Source organism: Mauremys mutica, chromosome 21 (genome assembly GCF_020497125.1).
Source record: "Mauremys mutica isolate MM-2020 ecotype Southern chromosome 21, ASM2049712v1, whole genome shotgun sequence".
Lineage (NCBI taxonomy): Eukaryota > Metazoa > Chordata > Testudines > Geoemydidae > Mauremys > Mauremys mutica.
Window position 1 is genome coordinate 10,272,471 of NC_059092.1, and position 21,169 is coordinate 10,293,639.

General features: G+C 48.0%; 1 protein-coding gene across 3 annotated transcripts in view; it reads left to right on the forward strand.

Annotated features, from left to right (window-relative positions):
• The first annotated feature begins 1,564 nt into the window (after positions 1-1,564).
• The window catches only part of SLC25A33 (solute carrier family 25 member 33), a 55,693-nt gene continuing 36,088 nt past the window's right edge, over positions 1,565-21,169 (forward strand). Inside the window, exons 1-2 of one of the 3 annotated variants that reach the window (XM_044996092.1) lie at positions 1,565-1,624; positions 3,723-3,876. In XM_044996092.1, the coding sequence (XP_044852027.1) occupies positions 3,833-3,876 (44 nt within the window). In that variant the 5' untranslated portion in view covers positions 1,565-1,624; positions 3,723-3,832. Of the gene's footprint in view, positions 1,625-2,971; positions 3,068-3,722; positions 3,877-20,840; positions 20,981-21,169 lie in introns of those variants that run through there. The other 2 variants (XM_044996091.1, XM_044996090.1) reach the window with 2 other exon arrangements.

Below are 21,169 nucleotides of genomic sequence, written 5' to 3' on the forward strand. Positions count from 1 at the left end.
TGAATTTTGGTTTCTCCTCTTTTTCAATGGCAAAAAGGGGGAAAGGGGCAGAGAAGGAACAAAAAAGAAATAACATTAATACAGAACATTTGTTTTGAAGTGACTGTTTTGGTTACATTTTTTTGGTGAAAAATTTTGAAATACCAAAAAATATTTCCTTTTCTAATCCCATGGAAAAACAGGTATTTCACCGTTTTCAAAAATATTCACAAAAACTTAGTGCTTTCCCATCAGCTCCACCTGTGTTACTTAACACCTGGGAATACTGAAAAGTAAAGAATTTTTAAAATAGAATTTACTTCCCTTCAATGGTGCTTCTTGTTTCCTCTTTGCGTCACACTGGGCATGGACAGTGAACCTTCTTCGTTCCTATATACAGACTCAATGGGGCTCAAGCTGTGGGATGTCTAAATTAAGTTAAAATAAATTAGACTTTCTGAAACTACATTGAAGCGTTTGCAAATAAATAAAGCATATGCAAATAAACTTGACCCCAGGCAGAATCCCTTCAATTTCCCTTTTCACCCATAGAGGGAGCCAGAGAGCTTCACTTCTCTGCAAGCCCTTTTGCTGTAGGACTTGCATGATGTACTGATGGCAAGTAGCCCATAACCAGGGTGGCCCACATATCTGGAAAAGAGCCCATTGCAATTTTAACTTGTGATGTTATAGATGTGATGCACCAAATCCTTTGGAGTTTGAGATATGAAGGCTGAGACCAGTTGTGTGAACGCATTGCTGCTGTATTTAAGTTGCGGTGCTTTAGGGGAATTTTTAAAAATTCTGCATTCACAGAAGAAAACCAAAACCTACGAAAACATGTCTGTTAATAGGAGCTTATTGTAGCTCTTACTTCCACAAAGCTTAATTCTAGTCATGGACTACTAAGGAACAGCTTTTCAAGCCATCTTGGACTGGTAGGTTTAATAGCTAAATCATAAAGTTCCCCGCACAGGTTCGAATCCTGTTCGTGACGCCATGTAGATTGCCACGGACTTGCAGGGGCGAAAGAAAATGCAGGCCTGTTATTTACCAGGCTGCACGTGGCAACAGACTATATTGGTAAGGGATGCAAGGAGAGTGTGGGTCACGATGCAAACTGCAGACACACACACACACACTAAACTTAATCAATTTAAAAGTTTTATTGGGGATAATTACAAGGGGTAAGGGAGCAGTGTATGATTAGCTAATAGAGTTAATGAAACTTAAAACACACAATGACTAAAATATCTACTAACAATATTTATAAACAAAGATGCAGCATTTAGTAATAACTGATACTTACAAATACAAACCAACGCATAACGACCGGCAAACGTAGAAGCTCTGTTTGAAACACGTGAGCTGAGAGAGAGGCTTCGAGGTGATCAGGCTCGGTTACGGGCATACACAGGATACACGGGGATACACAGGATACACGGGTATACACAGGATTCGTTTTTCTTTCTCCTCTCCCTGCCTGCACATGGCAGGCAGGCCATAAAGTACCCACTATGACATCATAGAAGTGTCATAGGGGACGGGGCCCAAAACCTGTTTGTGTTTGTTTCTGATTGGCACAAGCGAAGTTAACACCATGTAGGGGAGCAGGTGCCTTAAAGTCTGGCTTCGCCCCCAAAAGGTGAGGAAATGCATATTGTCTTAGAATGTGTTCAACACTGAATGACAAACGAAGAGGCCAGGGCAAGTTTTACAGGATGCAGACAGGAACTCATCTCAACACACAGGTTTTGATACTCTAATTGGATCCTCATTTTTCTAATCTACCTGGATTTGATTGCAGGACTGGCATCAGGGTGGGTAAACTAAAACAGCCCCTAAATAAATCAATCTACCAGCTGGATAATAAGGCATCTGAATGTGGCCTGATCCATCTTTGACTTTGGATGCTGGAGCCGGGGCAGAAAGAATCAAGAGGATGGGAAGCTTGGAGGGTCCTTTCAAGCTAAGCTAATGATAATGAAAAAGCAAATGGGTAGGGTAATAAATCTGATGGGATGGGCAGCTATTTCACTAAGCGTTTTCAGACGATATTAGCTAATAAAAACAGCAGAGTGCTTGGAAGCTGAGGTCATCCCCTTAGCACATTACACCCGTCTATAAATTAATTTTTTCCTCCCTTTAAAGAAAAAAATGTTAATTTTTTGTAAGGAAACATTTCAATCCAGCGTTGGTGCATAAATTCATCATGAAGGGCACTGGCAGCAAGAAGCACATTTTGGCCTGGGAGGATTTCATTATTTTTTAATTAAGTTGCACAGTGACACAATTGGAAAAAAACCTCTTCAGATCATTTTTGCATCAGAAAAACATATCTCCTGCACAGCTTGTTGCTGTTATAATTACGGCATGATGACGACAAGAATTTGTAGGATATCAATCACCATGGCATCTAATTGAACTTTACATGGCTTAAATTGGGAGCAAGCCACATTATTAAAGTATTAGGCCTGGGGTGACCAGACATCGTGATAATATCAGGACAAACTCAATATTAAGGGGCTTTGTCTTATATATGGAATTATCCCACGCCCCCCCCCCCTGAAAAAAAAGTGTCCCAGTTTTTCACTCTTGCTATCTGGTCCCCTTAATTAGGCCTGATTAATTTGTATTACACTAGCATCTCAAAGACCCCACCAAGATTAGGGACCCCTTGTGCTAGCTGCTGGACAAACCCATAATAAGAGACAGTCTCTGGTCCAAAGAATTTACAATCTCAACAGACAAAGGGGAGGGATAGCTCAGTGGTTTGAGCATTGGCCTGCTGAACCCAGGGTTGTGAGTTCAATCCTTGAGGAGGCCACTTAGGGAACTAGGGCAAAAATTGGTCCTGCTAGTGAAGGCAGGGGGCTGGACTCAATGCCCTTTTGAGGTCCCTTCCAGTTCTAGGAGATTGGTATATCTCCTATTATTACCTAAAGTGTGGGAGGGGAAACTGAGGCAAAGTGTCTTGTCCAGGTCTCCACAGAGGTCAGTGGCAGTCAGGAATAGACCACAGGCCTGCAGAGTGCCTGGCCAGCTCTTTAACCATTGGACCACACTGCCTCTTCTAACCCTTAGTCATGTGAGTATCATTGCTGAAGTGCTCAGGTGAGCAAGGACTTGAAAGCAGTGCCAGGCCCAGTATCTTCATCTGTATTGCAACATCCCTCGCATCCATCGGCACAGCTCTCAGGGATCATGATGGGAAAGGCAATAGCTTAAATGCCATGGATTCCAGAGCCCGCAGTGAGAGGGAAGCTTGGATAAGGAGATGTCTCCTGTGCTGGTTTGTCAGTGTGGCCAGGACTGAGGCATAACAGGTGCTGGCTAAAGCCCCTTTTTCTCAACCAAGTCAGGCACTAGGATTTCAGTTCAAAGGTGTTTGGATCCAGGATTCCAGCTTGGGCCCATTGTAGAAAGAGGTGTGAATTACGAAGTTTAGTTGTGGAGCCAAACTCTCTCCAAGTAGGAGACATTTGTATAGTCTGGGCCTTTCTCTGTCTCTCACCCCACTCAGATTTAGTAATTCAGGGCCAGATCCTCAGCTGGTGTAAATCAGTGCAGCTTCACTGCTGATTTACACCAATTTAGGATCAGCCCCGCAGACTTCAAGCCACTTCTCTTGCCCCCAAAATATCCATGCCACCACAATGGTCCTGTTCTTTTGAGTGGCAGCTCTTCAGTTGTCACCTGCGTGCCACATCAGATGCCCAGCTGGATTTTATTTATTTTTATAGCACTGTGCTTTGTTGTGGACTGGGTCTCCATGGCATGGAGAAGGGGAGAAATTGGAAGGAAAAGGAAAGAGGAGGAAGAAAGTGATGGCGTGGAAAAATGAAGGAGAGGCATGTATTGGAGTGCGTGGACTTTGGCCTGTTCTACACTTCTAAGGTAAGTCGACGTAGCTACGGTGGGCGGGGTCAGGGGTGTGTGTGAAAATCCACACCCATGAGTGCTGCAGGTATGCCAGCCTCACCCCCCGCGCAGACATGGCTAGGGTGACAGAAGCATTTGGCCTTGCTGCTGGCCCATCCCTAGCAAATACAGCTGCAGTGAAGCACCCTGAGGATGGCAGGTCTTGAGGGAAGAGTGGATCAGGGGATCGGAGCCCTGAACTGGGCACGAGCCTGGCTCTACCCATTTGCTCTGAGTCTAGAGTGAGAGCTGGGGCAGGGCGGAGGGCATTGTTAGGGATTCTCATTCTTTCATTGTTATGGACTTGGAATCCTTTCTCCAGACTGGATTATGACTAATTATTTCACCAGGAGGGTGGGGAGCATTGGAGCTGGAGCCATGTACCTTTTAACCCCTCTCCCCAACCCCACTCCCCATTCGTGAGCTATTTGATCAGTGAACACATTCCTGAATGGGTGCCAGGCTGTTCCTCACTGCCTCAGCTGCAGCTCCTGAAGCCCTGGATCGCAGGCTCTCCTCCCATATGCTTTCTATTAATCCAAGCTTTGCCTGCAGAGAAGCTGAATATGGGGGTTGTGGGGGGAGCTATGAGAGATGCTGCTCCCCTTCTCCTTTGCCACCGCCCCTCATTCTCATCCAGGATTTGCTCTGCCCTCTGGAGTCTGCAATGCACTGTCTTGTTTGTGAAATCTGCTCCAGGGGAGTGTATGTGAATGACTCGTTCTAGATCAAACTGGGTGTCCTCTCTGCCCCGCTCTGGGGGATGATGGGTTTAGCGGGGTTTGAGTCAGTATAGTAGCTAGGCTCCAGGTGCTTCTCACAGACCCGCAGGAGCATTCCCTTTACCTGTAAAAGAACGTTGCCCAAGGGCAACTGGGTTGATGAAGCCCAGCGCAGGTGCAGGGAGCACATGCTGAATACAATGGTGCCCTTTGTTCATGGAAGCTAGTGGTGGAAAATACCTGTTAAGTAATGCAGGCCATTTCCTCTTGTGCCCCTCTGCCTCCCGTCAGTGTAGGATTGCTCCCTGCAGCACATTCTAAAAGGCTTTGCCCAGTCTAGTTTCACAAGTCCCAAACAATAGGATTTCCAGCACTCCCTTGGGACATTATTCCACAGCTGAATCCCTCTCTCTTTTAAGCAGTTATCCCTCCTAGTTGCCCTACATTTTCCTTTTCCTAGGCTCAGTTTCAGCCCATTGCTCAAAGTTGCATCCCCTTGCAATACGTTGACCAACTCTCCCCCGCCACCATGTCCCTAACCAATTAGCCCTTTGAAACGTTCCTCATAAGCCAAGCCACTTGGGCTCTGTACTACACAAATCCAGTTATCCATATAAGACATTAGTCTGTTTTTGAGTCTTACAAATTCTTAGCCTTAACAACTTCCTGCAGCAGTGAGTTCCACCGCTTAAATGCACATTTCATGGGAAAAGAATTTCCTTTGATCGGTTTTGAATTTTGCCACCTTTTAATTTCATTGAACACCCTCTTGCGGACAGTCTGCTGCTCCCAATGTCACATCAGCCACCCCTGGGCAGGGTTAGATGATACAGTGCTTAAAACACCTGCAGCTGCCTGGACCACTGTGTACACTAGAACTTCCTCCACTGGTGGAACTGAACCTACCTTAGCAATGGTAGGAAACTGAGTGCACAGCATCCAAGTATAGACAGAGGCGCTGGCATTTAAACCATCATCAGCAACAAGGCAGCTGATAATGGGTGCAAAATATGCTAGCATAAGCAGGGCTTGTATGGCCTTTGGATTAGTCATTCCAGCCCCAGCCTCATCTGTCCTAGCTCATTTTGTGCCTGTTAGCTGTCTGCCTCAGCTTTCCCATGTGTAAAATGGGAATAATCTATAATCATTCTGCTTGGCAGGCTTGTGCAGTTTGATTTATTCAAGCTTGCAAAGTGCTGTGAGATCCCAGGAAGAAAGGCAGCTATAGGAGTTTAAATGGTTTGTATTAAATAAAGTCTTGAGTAATTTTTATTAAACCATGTAACGTTTCTTAAAAAAAATACATTGACGGAATCTCTACATGACACACAACCCCCTCCCATAATGCTCCCCGCTGTTCACCCTGCTTCCACCCTCCCAGACTCCAGACATGCACCTCTCCCCAAAAGTGGACGCCGCCCCAAAACCGACAAGGAATGACCTCAGCCAGCCATTCCTGGGACAGTTGAGCTTTATCAGTTCCTTCTTCACACCATGGATGTTTCCCTGCTGCTGCTTCTGGCAGGGATGCAGTTTGGAAAAGGAAAGAGAGCTTCAGATACACATCAGCCTCCATGAGACACATCACTGTCCAGATTCCTTTCACCAGGTGCTCTGGCTACTCCTAGCTCAGACAGTGTCTTCAGGGAAGCATCATAATTCCGCTTGCTCTCTCCTGGCTCCACTTTGAATGCCAGCAAATAGCTGAGCCGCAGCCATTGATCTGTTCTGCTGGGTGAGTGTTTTGTTACAATAATCCCAGTGTTTCCGCTAACTGAGGTCTTGAGACAGGACTGCTGTGGAAAGGTCAGATCCAGCTCCCATTGAAAGACTGCAGTTATCTTAAATGGGAATTGATTCTAGCCCTAAAACAGTAAGTGGAATGGGGGGATTTTAATGGGGTCCCTCTGCCTTTCAGCTGTCTGTGGCTGGGTTGAATCTAACCCAGGCTGGTAGTGATTGAAAAGCTGCCACCTGGGAACTGATGTGAAGTGAGTTGCTAAATTCTCAGTGTAGTTCCTACCAATCCACTTTACAAAACTGCTGCCCTTTTCCAGCACAAGGATCAGAGTCTGAATAGGCTTGGAGAGCCTGACCTCCCCCTGGTTTCTCCTGATCGGGTTTCAGGCACATTCTGTACCTGTTCTTTAGATAAACAAGATTTAAGGTCTCTGCAGGGCATCTTTACTGAGCATTAACTTCACTAAAACCACCCCAAGCCCTGCCATAAAAATCAGTGGCTGGAATACAGTGTTTTTCCCTGGATGCTGGTTCTGACCCATACTGCTGCTGCTTTGACACTGTCCTGGGATTACTCCAACAGCTCCCTGTCTCTTTACCTTTGATTGCAACGCCTTGCGCTGCTGCCTGTGGGCCCCAGTGTTCCCTGTTTCAAGTCCTGGGCGTGGCACTCTGCATGCCAGAATACCAGATGATCCTGAGCATGGAACTCGACAATATGCCAAACCCACTCAGAGTGTCTGGCTGGCCCAACAGAAAGACTTGGGCACCGTGGGCAGTGCAGGAGTGGGGGCATGCCATGCCTATGATTGCAAAGAGACCCTACAGTTTTTACAGAGCCTTCAGTTTCAGAGCAATCCTGAAAGAGGAGGGAAAAAGAAACAGAGCCAGTAGTAAAGCCATATTTGCATCTATGGGATGTGACATGAACAGTGTCAGAAAGCCAATAAATACAGGCAAAGGCAGTAACTTGTTCTCACCATGGTTTGGAAGAGGAAGTGGGGGGCCAGGATACTGATCTGAAAGGGGCACAGAGAAGGCTGTAATGGGATCCTGATCTCTAATGAGTCTGAATGAGAAGCTTGAGGGATGATGGGGGCTCTGCACTCCTGAGTTTCAGATCGACTACTGTTATCACCTGGATTTTTATGCTGATCTCTCTGGCATGTATCTTGACAGGAGCAGTGGCCATATTAGGGAGCGTGCACAAGGAGGGCTCTAAATCCACAGAGGCTGGTGAGACCTGAAAACATGCAGACAAAACAGACCCATAGAAGTACAGGCAGAGCTAATTTACTAGCTGGTAAAGATCCTACTGCATCTGGCTCTAACTTCTACACCGCTCTGATTTGTCTGTGCTCTTGACCCTGGTCTTAGAGCGCTCTCTGGTGGGGACTGTGCGCTAGAAGGCAGCAGGATGGTAGGCACTCCATCTGCACGCACACTGGGTTGGGAAATGAGCAAAGGAGTGGTGTTTAAATTTGGCTTAGACATTGCTCCAGCTAAGTCGTTCTGCAGTATGGTTTGGCCAGCCAGCATGGACTGGGCTGAACTGTGTTTGAGAAAAACATTCTAGCCAAGGTAAGGATGAAATACATGAACATCTGGAGTAATTCTGAATATAATTGCCAATCTCTGCTAGCTTTTAAGTCGGAATGGTGGTGATCTCAGGCAAAACATGCTTCCAGTGTGATTTGGCTGCATTCACACTGACCAGCCAAGCCACGTTACAAAACACTTCGCTGGAACCATATGTAAATAGGCTCCTTAATGAGATCTGATATCCGGTATGGCTTTAGAGAGCTGGCAGTGATTCTTACCTGAGCGCCCTACTGCCTCCCTGTGCTGGTGACAAATGGCAATTAAAGTGAAACAAATTAAAGTGCTCAAAATATCTGTTCCAGTCAAGATCCCATTATATTCCGTTGTTCAATATATTCCTCCCCTCTACTTAGTGTCCTCTATGGATGTACAGTCCATATCTCGCCCTCCAGGTAGTTACTCCACTGTCATTATAACCTCTGTTTTCTTGGTGGTTTATGACTTCGTGCTAAAAATTCCTACCAGGGATTTAACTCCGAAAATAAGACTTCAAACCATGGAGTGAAAAGCAAAAATCCTCCAGAATCAGCTGGGCTGGGTTTTTTTTGTTTGTTTGTTTGGTTGGTTGGTTCTGGTTTTGCTTTTGTTCTTTGTTAATGTTGAGAATAAAAGGCTACTTTAGAGGAACTGGATGGTTCAGAGACTTGCTAATAATAGCTGGACCCTCTAGGCCATGAGTTCAAATCCAGGCAGGCTGGTGGTATCTGAAAATGGATGTGGCATATATGAAATGAGTTGGAGATGTTAGCCCAGTTCTGTGGGGCTGGGTGTCTAAATCACCTCTTACTATTTGTTTCTATTGGGGTCGTATTTACGATCCCCAGTCATGGAGCAGGATCACTGGGTGCTGTATAAACAGAACAAAAACATGGTGCCTGCCTCAAAAAGCTGACAATCTAAGTATAAAACAAGAGACGACAGGTGGCTGTAGACAGACAGAGCGGGGAAACAGTGAGACAATAATGGTCAGCGTGATAGGCAGTGATTTCACTCACCAGCTGCCTAACCAAAAAGCACCGGTGCTAGCCTCAGTGGAAAGGCCAACAACCGCATGGGCCATTGGACTGAACTGCCCTCCGACCCCTACAGAGGTCTGTCTACCAACAACTGTCCCAAGGGATTTGTGATGCGGACACTGTTCACAGGATAGCCGGGCGGAGATCTACCAACTCATTTCATGCAGGCCACCAAGCAGCCTTCAAGTATCATGACTTTTGGTCACCAACTACTAGGCTGGCTTGAACTGGCCACCTGGTGAACGGCTCCCTGTGAATTCTGGGGCAGTAAGGGAAATCCCTCTGCCAAAGGAGCCTGGGGAAGGATGAACCAAAGTACAAAAAGCTGTGTGCCTCAGGCCCTGCCTATGCTGTAGGTGTCACAGGGACAGGGGTTTGGATACAACACCGTGAAAATTGTAGCATAGCTGGGACTAAGTACAGCTTCACAATGGGTAGAAACCTTGGCTACCCTAGGGCTTTAACCTGGGTCTGGGACACAGACAGGTTCTGTCTACACTCCAGGGCTGATTCCCAGCTACACTAAGAGGCCTCAAAAATGAGTGGAAATGGACTCCTGAGAATGCCCTTCTGCACAAAGGGGCTTCCCTGACCAGTGCAGAGCTGGTGTAAGGGTTCTACACCCCACTTACTCTCAGCCCCCGTGTAGGAGGCAGATCGGGTTATGTTGGGGAGCATAACTGGACTGCACTTTGGCTATTCTCTGCCATTGCTCACCTCCGCTTCCCAGGGCCTATGGGGCACAAAGCATACATTAGAGCAACCCTGAGGCTATTCTAACTTATGCTTGGAGCTGGGTATGTCTTAGATGACTCCAGAATACAAACAGCACAAAGGTGACTTATCTTTATCTGCCCCACTGCATTTCTTCCCAGTGCAGGAATGGGGAAACTGAGAATCAAGCCTACACCTTTTACTGAGGGTGTTGTAACCTGACCTCCCTGATGCATTCTTAGCCCGTCCAGGCTGGTCAGGCAAACCGTGCATGACAGAGCTGTGTCCAAGAACAGCTCAGCTCTCAGTGCAGCCGGGGCCTCGGTCTCCAAGTCCCAGGGTCACTTGCAGCCTGCTAGGACCCCTGCCCAGGGGGCTTTTCCTAGAGCTGCTTGCTGAGTGGCTGTCCTGAGCCTACGCCTCTGTCACATCCTGCTGCATGGGCTGCAGCCCAAGACCTGGGCAGCTGGTGTTCTCCTCATTCCTGTCCGTCACGCTTGCTGGCTGCCCAGTGAACTGAGTGATGGCCGCAGCAGACTGCCCCTCAGGCATACGGCACTGGGACAGAAATACAGCAGTGGCGTGGCTTCTGGATAAACTCAACTGGGGGAAAGACCCCGCAGACCGAGCCAGAGCCCATCTCATCCGCGCACCCTGCTGGGACTGCTAAGCTGGGCATGCTTCTCCCATCCCCCCTGCAGCTGCAGCTTCTGCTACCCCACCCCACCCCACTTCACCCCACATCCCCAGACAGGAGCAACTTCGTACTCTCCCTCCCCGTTCTGGCATGATCATTGTTGTCAGAATGCTACTGGTGTGGTGCTCTGCTTTCTCCAATGTTGATATCACTCGGCTGCGTGCATGTGTTCCCTCTGTGTGCTGTCCCAGCTCTGCGCAGATAGCTGACACAGCAGACCCGACGAGAACCCCCAATAACCATAGAGTCTAGTAAGATGCAAAGTCACGTCGGCTAGGTTTATTGCAACCTCGGACGCAGATTGCAGTTCCCCGTAGATTACTTAGACTACCGGGCATACTACTAATAGGTGCCTCTTGGCAATGGACTCAGCTCAGTCAGTGGTGGGACTTTCCACTGCCCCCTCGGCTGGACAAAGACACCGCCCCAGGGATGCATTCTTATACACAGATACAAACAAGTTACACATCACACCTGACGTATTGAGGTGCAACCCTTCTACGCAGCAAGGTTCAACCTCTCTACGTATTAAGGTGCTGCCTTTTACCTTGTACATGTTGGTTCGATCAAAACAACTCTATCCATCATTTTACCCTTTTGCCCCTGTCATTGGGATGGGTCGGCCTGTCCTTTTATTATCTATGGAACGTTTCAGTATAGTGTATTCTAGTGCTGTGTTTATACTTCGGTACGCTAGGTGAATGTATGTTTATGCAACATCAGCCCTTTCCTTGCCAGCTTCTGTGAACCGAGCCGGCCTTCAGCTCATAGCCTTACTTTGCTTTTTAGCTAAGTCTTGTCCATTACTTTAGTTCAGGCCTCAGGCCTACTGGGCCTTTATCAGGGCCTGCACTTACTACAAACATCTCCCTCCTTCTCCATCTTCTCTCTCTAACCCCTGCCAGGGGAGCAGCCATTTCTCCCCCATCCCCACCCCGTCACCTAGGCATCCCCACTCCTCCCTCTGTCTCCCCACTCCCTAGTCAGCTGCCTGGTGCGGCTCCTCTGCCCCACACCCTCCATCACCTGGGCATCCTGGCTTCTTCCTCCCCTCTCAGTCACCCAGCCAAAGCAGATGCTCCCCTCTCTCACAGCGCAAGCTACAAGATTCAATTTCCTGTTTCCAGCTTGTGAAAAGGTTACTTGGCACCTCCCCAGGTTGTGCCAACCAGTTCCATCCAGGAGCTGCTCTCCTGAGCTAGCTTCTGGGTTATAGCTAATCTCTTGGCACTGCTCTTGGCACACACTGGTGTGTCTGCATTTCTGTGCGCGTAGGACGGGGACCTTCCCACTTTGTGGGGGGTGCTTGAGGGTGGAGGGGATGGCATTTATTCCTGAAATTGGGGCTTAAAAGGTGATTTTTATTTTTTTGGTAATATAGGTAGAAGGGCTGTTCCTGGTGTATGTGTGTACACATCTGTGGTTGTGTGTATATAGGCACATAGCTGTCCCAGCTATGCCAGCTTTGCACATTTGTGTGTACTGGGCAGAGGTGCGGGGGAGCGTTATATAGAAGAGAGCTTATTCCACAGCTGTTTGCATCAGTGTGTGTTTGTATGTATTCGTGCACATTTGAGAGCTGTGCACATCAGTGAACTTGGTGCCTTTAGCTTTTTCACCCTGTATCCTTTGTTCTGTGGCAGTAGCTTGAGCTGAGCTGTTATTAAATGCCAGGAAAGCAGTGGATAGTAAAAAGTTCATCTAGTTCTCCTGGATGTTGCTGGTTTACTCATTGGAGATGATGTTTTTATAAGCTTGGACCAGAGCCTAAAAAGTCACCCCAGCAGAAAGAGATGGTTGGAACTACACTAAACTGGTCCCTACTGGCTCTTTGGGAGCCCAGGGGATTAGAACTGCTTGACCTTTTTTTGAAAAAAAAAAAAAAGTATTTGGGTCAAAAATGCAGATTCAGCAGCACTGAAACATTTTGCAAATTAGTGTTGATTGCACCAAATTGTTCACTCTGGAAAAAAAAATCCCTAAAATGTTGGGTTTTTTTACATTTTCTAAATAAAATCTTTTGATTTTTTTAAATTCAAAATGACTTTTTGTTTCAAAATGTCCTTTAATTTTACTTTTAAGTAAAAACAAAAAAAGCTCAAAATCAAACCAAAACTTTTCATGTCGACTATTTATTTGGTTTTACTTTTCAGTTCAATGAAAAATTTAATTTTCAGTTCAATCCGAAACTGTTTTCTCCTGTACTTTTTCGGCCTTGCCAGCACAATAAAAAATTCTGCGATTCACGCAGGACACGGCAGAGGGTCTCTCGTATGGAAGCAGCTTTATTGCAGCTCTTCACACAAGCTGTGTACAATGCACCCTCCACCTTTATTTCAGTGTTTTCCTCTCGATAGATTTGCCTGTTGACTTGATGGGCAGCCAGATGAGCACCTAGGCCTCCCTTCTTGACTGGACAATGGGCACTCTTCCTCATACCCCCATCCTGGAAGGTGGATCCCATGCCCCTTGGGAGTCATTCCCATCTGGCTGCATACTCACAGTCCCCACCCCCTTAGGAGCCAATCTCTTGTCTCTGGGCTCACACATGCCCAGGAGCCAAGAGATGGAAATAATTGCCAAGTGTAGACTGGAGTCTTTAGCAGAGGAGAGCACTGTCCCTGTGATTAGATGGATGTTACCAAGTGGCATTAGGGTGACCAGATGTTCTGATTTTATAGGGACAGACCCGATATCTGGGGCTTTGTCTTATATAGGCTCCTATTATCCCCGACCCCCGTCCCGATTTTTCACACTTGCTGTCTGGTCATCCTAAGTGGCATAGTCATGTGCTCTCAATGTATTGATAGTTAATTGCCAAGTTAGGAAAAGTCTTGACAAAGTTCAAGGGTTTATTAGTTGATCAGAGGCTGTTGACCCTAGGAAGATCTTCAAAGATCACATGATGGTTGGATCAATACTGTCAGCAAACACACTAATCAGGCTTACTTGTTCACCTACATTCTGATAAACCTGCAAAGGTCGCCAGGTCAGTTCTGAAGCTGAATAAGCTGCCTCTTTCCCATATTTTCCTATCCCCCCCTCCACACACTCACATGGCCCATCAGGGTCACTCATAGGGAAAAGCACTCCATTATTCTAGCTGATATCATTCACATAGTTCAGCATTCCCAGCACTGGTCCTTAGATATATTTGGGACTGGCACATCTACAGAGCTGCAGGGACACACTCAAGATAGCTACACAGAAGATGCAGGAACTGCATGGAGTCTGGCTGGAACAGACAGAATACTCAGGATCCTGAGTTGCATGGAGACCAGGCAGTCAGTGTCTATCTTCAGAAGTTGCCTTTCCTTGTGCTCACTTATCTGCAACCTCAAACAGGCATTTACATATGCAGGGAGTGAGTCACTGTGCTTCAAAGTACCCAAGTGACAGCCATGGGTCCTGTAGCCACTGAGAAGATACAAACCTTCACCCGGTGCTCTGTTCAGTCCTTAGGGTATGTCTAGACTGCTGCTAGAGCTGATATACCTGAGCTAGCTTTAATCTAATCTAGTGAAGCCATGGCAGCATGGGCTAGCCCTAGGAGTGCTGTGCAGCTTTGTACAGCCTGCACCGAAGCTCGGTTGGGTGTGTGGCCCTGCACTGCAGTCACACCTATTGATTGTAGTCAAAGCAAACCCAGAGGGCTGGTCTACACTGAAAAGTTACATTGGAGTAGCTACGTCTCTCAGGGGTGTGAAAAATCCATACCCCTGGGAGAAGTAGTTAAGCTGACCTAAGCCCCTGCTGTACTCAGTGCTAGGTTGGTGGAGCTACTGCCTCTTGGGGAGGCGCATTAATCGCAGCAATGAGAGAACCCCTCCCGTCTCTGTAGTGAGTGTCGACTCTGACACACTACAGCATCACAGCTGTAGTGCTGGAGCTGCACCACCGTAGTGGTTTAAGTGTAAACATAGCCACAGGCCATGTCTACACTACCACTTATGTCGGCAAAACTTATGTCACTCAGGGCAGTGAAGAAAACACTCCCCAGAATGACATAAGTTTCACTGGCATAAGTGGTAATGTGGACAGTGCTGTCAGCAGGAGAGCTTCTCCTGCGCCAGAGCTACCATTGCTCGTTGAACTGGTTTTATTATGTCTATGGGAGAGCTCTCTCCCGTTGGCATAGAGCAGCTACTCGAGCGATCTTACAGTGGAGCACCTAGTGTAGACATAACCTTAGTCTCAGCAGAGGCCATAAATAAGGCTATGTTTGAGTCACGAGTATTTTTAGTAAAAGTCATGGACAGGTCACAGGCCGTAAACAAAAATTCACAGGCCCATGATCTGCCCTGACTAAAACTTGGGTAGGGGTGGTCTGGGGGTGCTGCAGGTGCTTGGGGATGGGTGGCTCGGGACCCCCACTGGTGCTGGGAGATGGGGGGCTTGGCTGCGGCATGCAGCCTGACACCGCTGCTGCTGTGTGTGTTGGGGGGGGGGGGGCATTGGCACTTGGCAGGGCAGGCAGAGGCCAGCTCTGCATCCCTGCAGCTCCTAGGCGGCAGAGGCAGGGGCCATGGCAGAGACTCTGCTGCTCCCACCACAAGCACTGGCTGCTGCAGCCCATGGGACCTGTCCCTGCAGGCGCAGGCAGTACAGAGACACATACTCCCACCCCTCGCTGCCTAGGGGAGCTGCAGGGGAGCCTTGCCAGTGGGAGCTGGGGAGCTTCCCCACCCCGAGGTAAACGCGCCCCCCACCCTCAGTCCCCAACCCCAGGCCCCTAGCCCTGAGCTCCCTCCCACACACCCAAACTGCTGCTGCTGGCCCAGGGGCTGCCCAAGCCAGGCAGCACCTGAGCCAGCACGGGCTGCTGCAGAAGTTGGAGGTCACAGAAAGTCATGGAAGCTGTGACCTCCGTGACAGACTCACAGCCTTAGCCAGAAACAAGGGATGCGCTCACACTTGTCCATGGGGAACTAACCTGACACCCACCAAACAGCTTGATTAAAAAACTGGAATGATACAAAAACAACATGACGCACAGTAACTGGACTAAAAACTGGTGAAATGACAGGTCTTAAAATGTAATTATAAACAGGGGATTGTTATCAAGCCACTGTGTTGCTAGTGGGATCCTGTAGGGAATCAGCTCTTGGACTTACTCTACTTAACATTTTTAGCAGTGATTTGGGAGAAAAACCCCCTACAATCATTACTGATGAAGTTTGACACAATAGCGGGCGAGTGGTAAATAACGAAGAGAACAGGTCAGTGATACAGAGTGATCTGGAGTGCTTGGTAAGTTGGGTGCCAGCAAACAGTATTCCTTCCAGTACGGCCAAATGTAAAATCGTACCTCTAGGAACAAAATAACATAGGCCATATTTACAGGATGCTGAGAAGCTGGGACTCTGAAAAAGACTTGGGGGGTCAGGATGGATAATCAGCTGAACATGAGTTCTCAGGGGGATGCTGTGGTCAAAAGGGGACTGTGATCCTTGAATGTATAAACAGGGGAATACTGAATAGGAGTAAAGAGGTTATATTACCTCTGTGTTTGGCACTAGTGCCACGACTACTGGAATAACGTGCACAATTCTTATGGCCACAGTTCAAAAGGATGTTGATAAGTTAGAGTGTTCAGAGAAGAGCCCAAGAATGATTAAAGACTAGGAAAATATGCTGTATAGTGAAAGAGTAAGGAACTCAGTCTATTTAGCCTATCAAAGAGAAGGTTAAGGGGTGACTTGATCTACCTACATGGGAACAGATAGGGTGACCAGATGTCCTGATTTTATAGGAACAGTCCCGATATTTGGGACTTTTTCTTATATAGGCTCCTATTACCCCCTACCTACATGGGAAACAGAAATTTAGTACCAGAGAGCTCTTCAACCTAGGAGACAAAGGTGTAACAAGAACCAAAGGCTGGAAGTTGAAGCTAGACAAATTCAGATTAGAAATAAGGTGCAAATTTTTAACTAAGAGGATAATTACACCTTGGACCAGTTTATCAAGGAGTGTGGTGGATTCTCCATCGCTGGAAATTTTAAAATCCAGATTAGCTGTTTTTCTAAAAGAGCTGCTGTAGTTCAAGCCCAGCTACTGGACTTGAAGCAGGAATTAATTCATGGAAATCTTATGGCTTGTGTTATGGAGGGCAAACTAGATGATCAGAATGGTCCCTTCTAGGCTTAAAATCCATGAACGTGTTAAAGTCATTTCCCGCAGGCCACCAAACAAGGTAGTTCAAATCTAAAGCATTTTTCCAAAATAACTTCTGACTTTTGTGAGCACCATTAGCACTGTCAGTGCGGAGAGATACAAAATGGCCTAACATGACTGCTCTTTGGAGTTTGAGGAGCAGGGACTGAACTACAAATTTGGGACCCCATCATACTGGACTGATCCACAGTCTGGATCCAGATAATGGACCTGAGTTCACTACTTGAACCTTTTTGTACAGTGGGCTGAATCCTGAAATTTGGGGAGGTTCAGATCCAGATCTCAAACACCCAAGTTTGGGAGTGTTCAGACCCAGAGGTTTGGTTTGTCCCATGAGGGAGACATGAAGTTCAACTCTGGATTCAGGCTGCAGGGGCATTAGTTCAGAGCCATTGTCAGGAATAACAGAAAACCATATTTATGGAAAATGTGCAGAGCGAGGGTCTTTCTGTGGACTTTAATGTTTTCCCCAAGATTAGAACATCAATGTATAAAGCCAGACATTCCTAGCTCAGTATCACCAACCCCAAATGTTCAAAAATCATGAGATTATGTAAAACCAATAGATTTGGTGTTCTTTTTATTTGCCTTCTTTTTGAGCCTTTCGGGTGCACTGGAGTCAAATTTTGAAGCTTTCTCCACAGCCATGAGGGCTAGAAACTTATTTTTTCTTTACGAATGAAGGCTGAAAGCATCACATATTCACTTGACTCCAGGAGCTGGAGCTTTACAGAAAACAATAATTATCATGTGACTCATGACAAAATCATGAGAGTTGGCAACACTGCAGTAGCCCTTCTGGTTGTGAAGTAAACCCGCAGCATATAAACTGATAGCATATTGTGTCTGTCTGCAGAGAGCTGGGTGTAAACCATTGCACTAACATAAGGACAAAGTTCCTCCCTTGACTTCAGTAGGATGTAAACTTTGGAGCTTGATATCATGTGCCCCTGAAATATAAACACTGTTAATCACTGTTGATATTCCTCTTAGAAACATCCAGCTAAATCATGTGGCCAGAGTGCAGCTGTCTGAGCTTTCCCCAGGCATGTCAAAGGATGGGAATAAAGCTGCTTGGTTTGAATAGGTAAACAGAACTGTTGACTCTTCCTTGAATTATTCAAATAGCTGAGATGCTTCCCCTTGTTCTTAAAATGTACATAGAAGCAATAAGTTATCTTTGCAACATGAGACCCTGATGTCTCTGAAGTCCTCTGGGGACCTGGAAGGGTTCGTAAGGGACCCACTTAGTGGAGTTCAGTTCCACCCCAGGACAAGTGGCAGCTACAGTTTTGTCAGGAAGAAAAAAGTGTTGGAGATTGTTGTGGGTTTTATATAAGATTTGGGCCAGTGCTGGAAATTTACAATAATGTGCTAACGCTTATTGCTAGTGAGTCTTTGTCTGATAATGAACTATAAGGGCCAAGCAGACTAGGAAACACCTCCCAGGTAGGGCTGTCATTCACTCAGGATTTTCCTGATTGTGTTGGGGCACTCCTACATTAGCTGTGTCAATGCTAGACTTTTTGGAGAGATCTACGCCTGCTGTATTGCCACCTGTGCCTCTCCCTACACAGGAGCGATGATAGGGATTCTAGTGGTAGACAGGGCACTGGAATTTTCACCACTGTGTTGTCTAACCCCCCTGTCCAGAGCCTAAGGCCTGCCTGCATTAGGCAATCCCATCATTGCTACCACTGACGCAGCTCTACATCTACAGGACAGTGCAACTTGGGTGAGTTAGTGAACACAAGGCCATACTTCCAGCAGCATTTGTATTAGCCCTGCATGCATCCCAAAATATGTCACTGTGATGAAATGTTTTGTAATGCACTTAACTGGTGGTTTGGATGCAATGTCGTCACAGTTCATTAGGTTTGCCCCAGGAGATAAGGGTAGCTGAATTCATTCTGTTGGACAAGCTCCTCAAGATGGCAACCCTGCTTCCCCTGCAGGAATTCAACTAAGGGTATGTCTACAGTGCAATTAAGCCCTCACGCAGGCTCACAGGGCTCAGGAAAAGGGGCAGTTTAGTTATGGTGTAGATGTTCAGGGCTCAGGCTTGAGACCCTCCCTGCTCAAAGCCTGGGAAAGTCGAAAGCTTTAGCACCATTCAGGAATCTACCCCTATGATTCTATAGCGAAAACAGAGCCATGCTTTAACCATGTTAGGTGACGACTGTTGTAACCAGGTCCTGCAGTGCAACCACGAGTACAGAGAGGGCCTCAGTCTTGGGGCATGTCTGCATGAGCACTTACTGTGTGGCACGCTGGGGTGTAAATCTACAGTGCGCCAGTGTGCCACACACTACATGTCTATGTGGACCCTGTATCAATCTGCACCTCAGCAGAGTCCACCTAGACACTCTTTGTGGCATGCTGGAGTGCTATAGACGTACGCTCCAGTTTAGTGGGAGCACAGTAAGTGCTTGCATTGACATGCCCTAGGTCTCAGACTAACGCGCTTTTAAAAAAGTTCGGGTTGGCTGCAGATACAGAGCAAGTGGGGAGGGCAGGACAGAGACTTTGGACCCAGAAAAAGCAGCCCTTGTAAATTGCAGACTGGAGGATACTGCCCAAAAATCAGACCAGAAAGTGCAAGAACAGTAGAGCAGCGCCAGATCATCTGAGCCAAGGTTAGATAATGAAATTGAACTGGAGAGGAAAGGATGTCACATTACCTTTGACATTAAGCTGCTAGATAGCATCATTCTGAACAGACTAGATGATCATAATGGTCCCTTCTGACCTTAAAGTCTATGAGTCTATGAGTTTCAATCCTGCCAGGTCAGGCAGGTGAAATGACTATAGAAAACACCTGGATAGAGGAGCATGATGGGGATGGGATGTTAGCTGACAGTTTTGTTGAGAGATTTGAAGGAGAGGCGAGGGAGATATTAGGTGTGCAAAAGAGGGTGACATTACACTCAGGGAAAAGATGCAGCATTTAGTTTATTTAGTCTGAAATACATCAGTAGCAAAATACTTTTGGGACAAATCGTGCCACCACTTTCATCCCTCGCAATCCTCACTGACTTCACCCAGGTATGGTAGCTAGCAGTATAATGCACTCAGCTTTAACACCCAGGAACTCCACCCAGCAAGGCAATCATAAGGGAATGAGGATCAGATAAGATTCTCTTATCTCAGGAAGGCTTTGAGTTTATAGCCTGGAACTATCCTATCAGACGCTATCATCATCCCTCTGATCTCAAATCTCCACCCATCTCAAGGCCTAAATATCTGCAACCTAGTCACCACATTGTAGCATCAATCTGTGTGAAAGACTGCAAACAACACTCTGCACAGTTGCAAACAGTTGCTCTGTTGTACCCTAGGTTCCAACAACCTGCCCCATTGGAAAAGTCCTGGCCCACTGAACCTCACTACAAACTGATTTGACTGCTTCCTTAATGGAATCAAGCCCCACTGCAAAAGCTGCCTCCTTGGTGTACACACAGCCGCCGTGCATTGCCGACCTGCTTGCTGACTGCACAGTCTTCTTGCTACATAGCTAATCTCAGTGCACCCCCTACCTGGTTGCCCCTGCATCCCTACCCCTGCTGTGCTTCCCAGCCCCAATGTGCCAGCCCTAAACTCACACCCTTGCATACCCCTTCCAATCTCATTGCACCAGCCCCAAGACTTCACTCCCATCCCATGCACCCCCACTGCAGTCCCTGGGATGTGCCCCCCCATCCCACTGCACCCCCCAATCTCCTTGCACCCCCATCCCACTGCACCCCACAATCTCCCTGCACCCCCATCCCACTGCACCCCACAATCTCCCTGCACCCCATCCCACTGCACCCCCAATCTCCTTGCACCCCCATCCCATTGCACCCCCCAATCTCCTTGCACCCCATCCCACTGCACCCCACAATCTCCTTGCACCCCCATCCCACTGCACCCCACAATCTCCCTGCACCCCATCCAATTGCATTCCTATCCTATTGCACCCCACAATCTCCCTGCACCCCATCCCATTGCACCTCCATCCCACTGCACCCCACAATCTCCTTGCACCCCCATCCCACTGCACCCCACAATCTCCCTGCACCCCACCCCATTGCACCCCCATCCCTTTGTCCCCCCCATCCCACAACGCCCCAGCCTCGTCTCCCCAACCGCCTATTGTAGCGTCAGAGCTTTCGTTTTTCCCTATGACGTCAGTGCCAGCGCCCCCGCCCCGCCCCCCGAAGGTCCCGCCCGGCTCAGCCCCTGGTTGGTGGGTTCACATCCCGCCGGCTTCACGTGACTCCAGAGGCTCCTCCCCCGCCAGGCCCTGGTCCCGGGCCCGGCCGGCGCAGTCGCAGTGAGGAGGCAGCCGCGGTGCCGGTCGCAGGAGCCGGCGGCGGAGCCATGGCGGGCGCCCCGCAGGAGAACACGCTGCTCCACCTCTTCGCCGGGGGGTGAGTGCGCGGGCCCGGCCGTCCCCGGGGGCCGGGGCTCGTCCGCCTGCGCGCCCTGCCGCCTCCCCCCCCGGGGTGTCCTGGCTCAGCCCCCCGCTTCCCCCCCCGGGGCGTCCTGGCTCAGCCCCCCGCTTCCTCCCTCTCCCCCCCCGGGTGTCTTGGCTCAGCCCCCCGCTTCCTCCCTCTCCC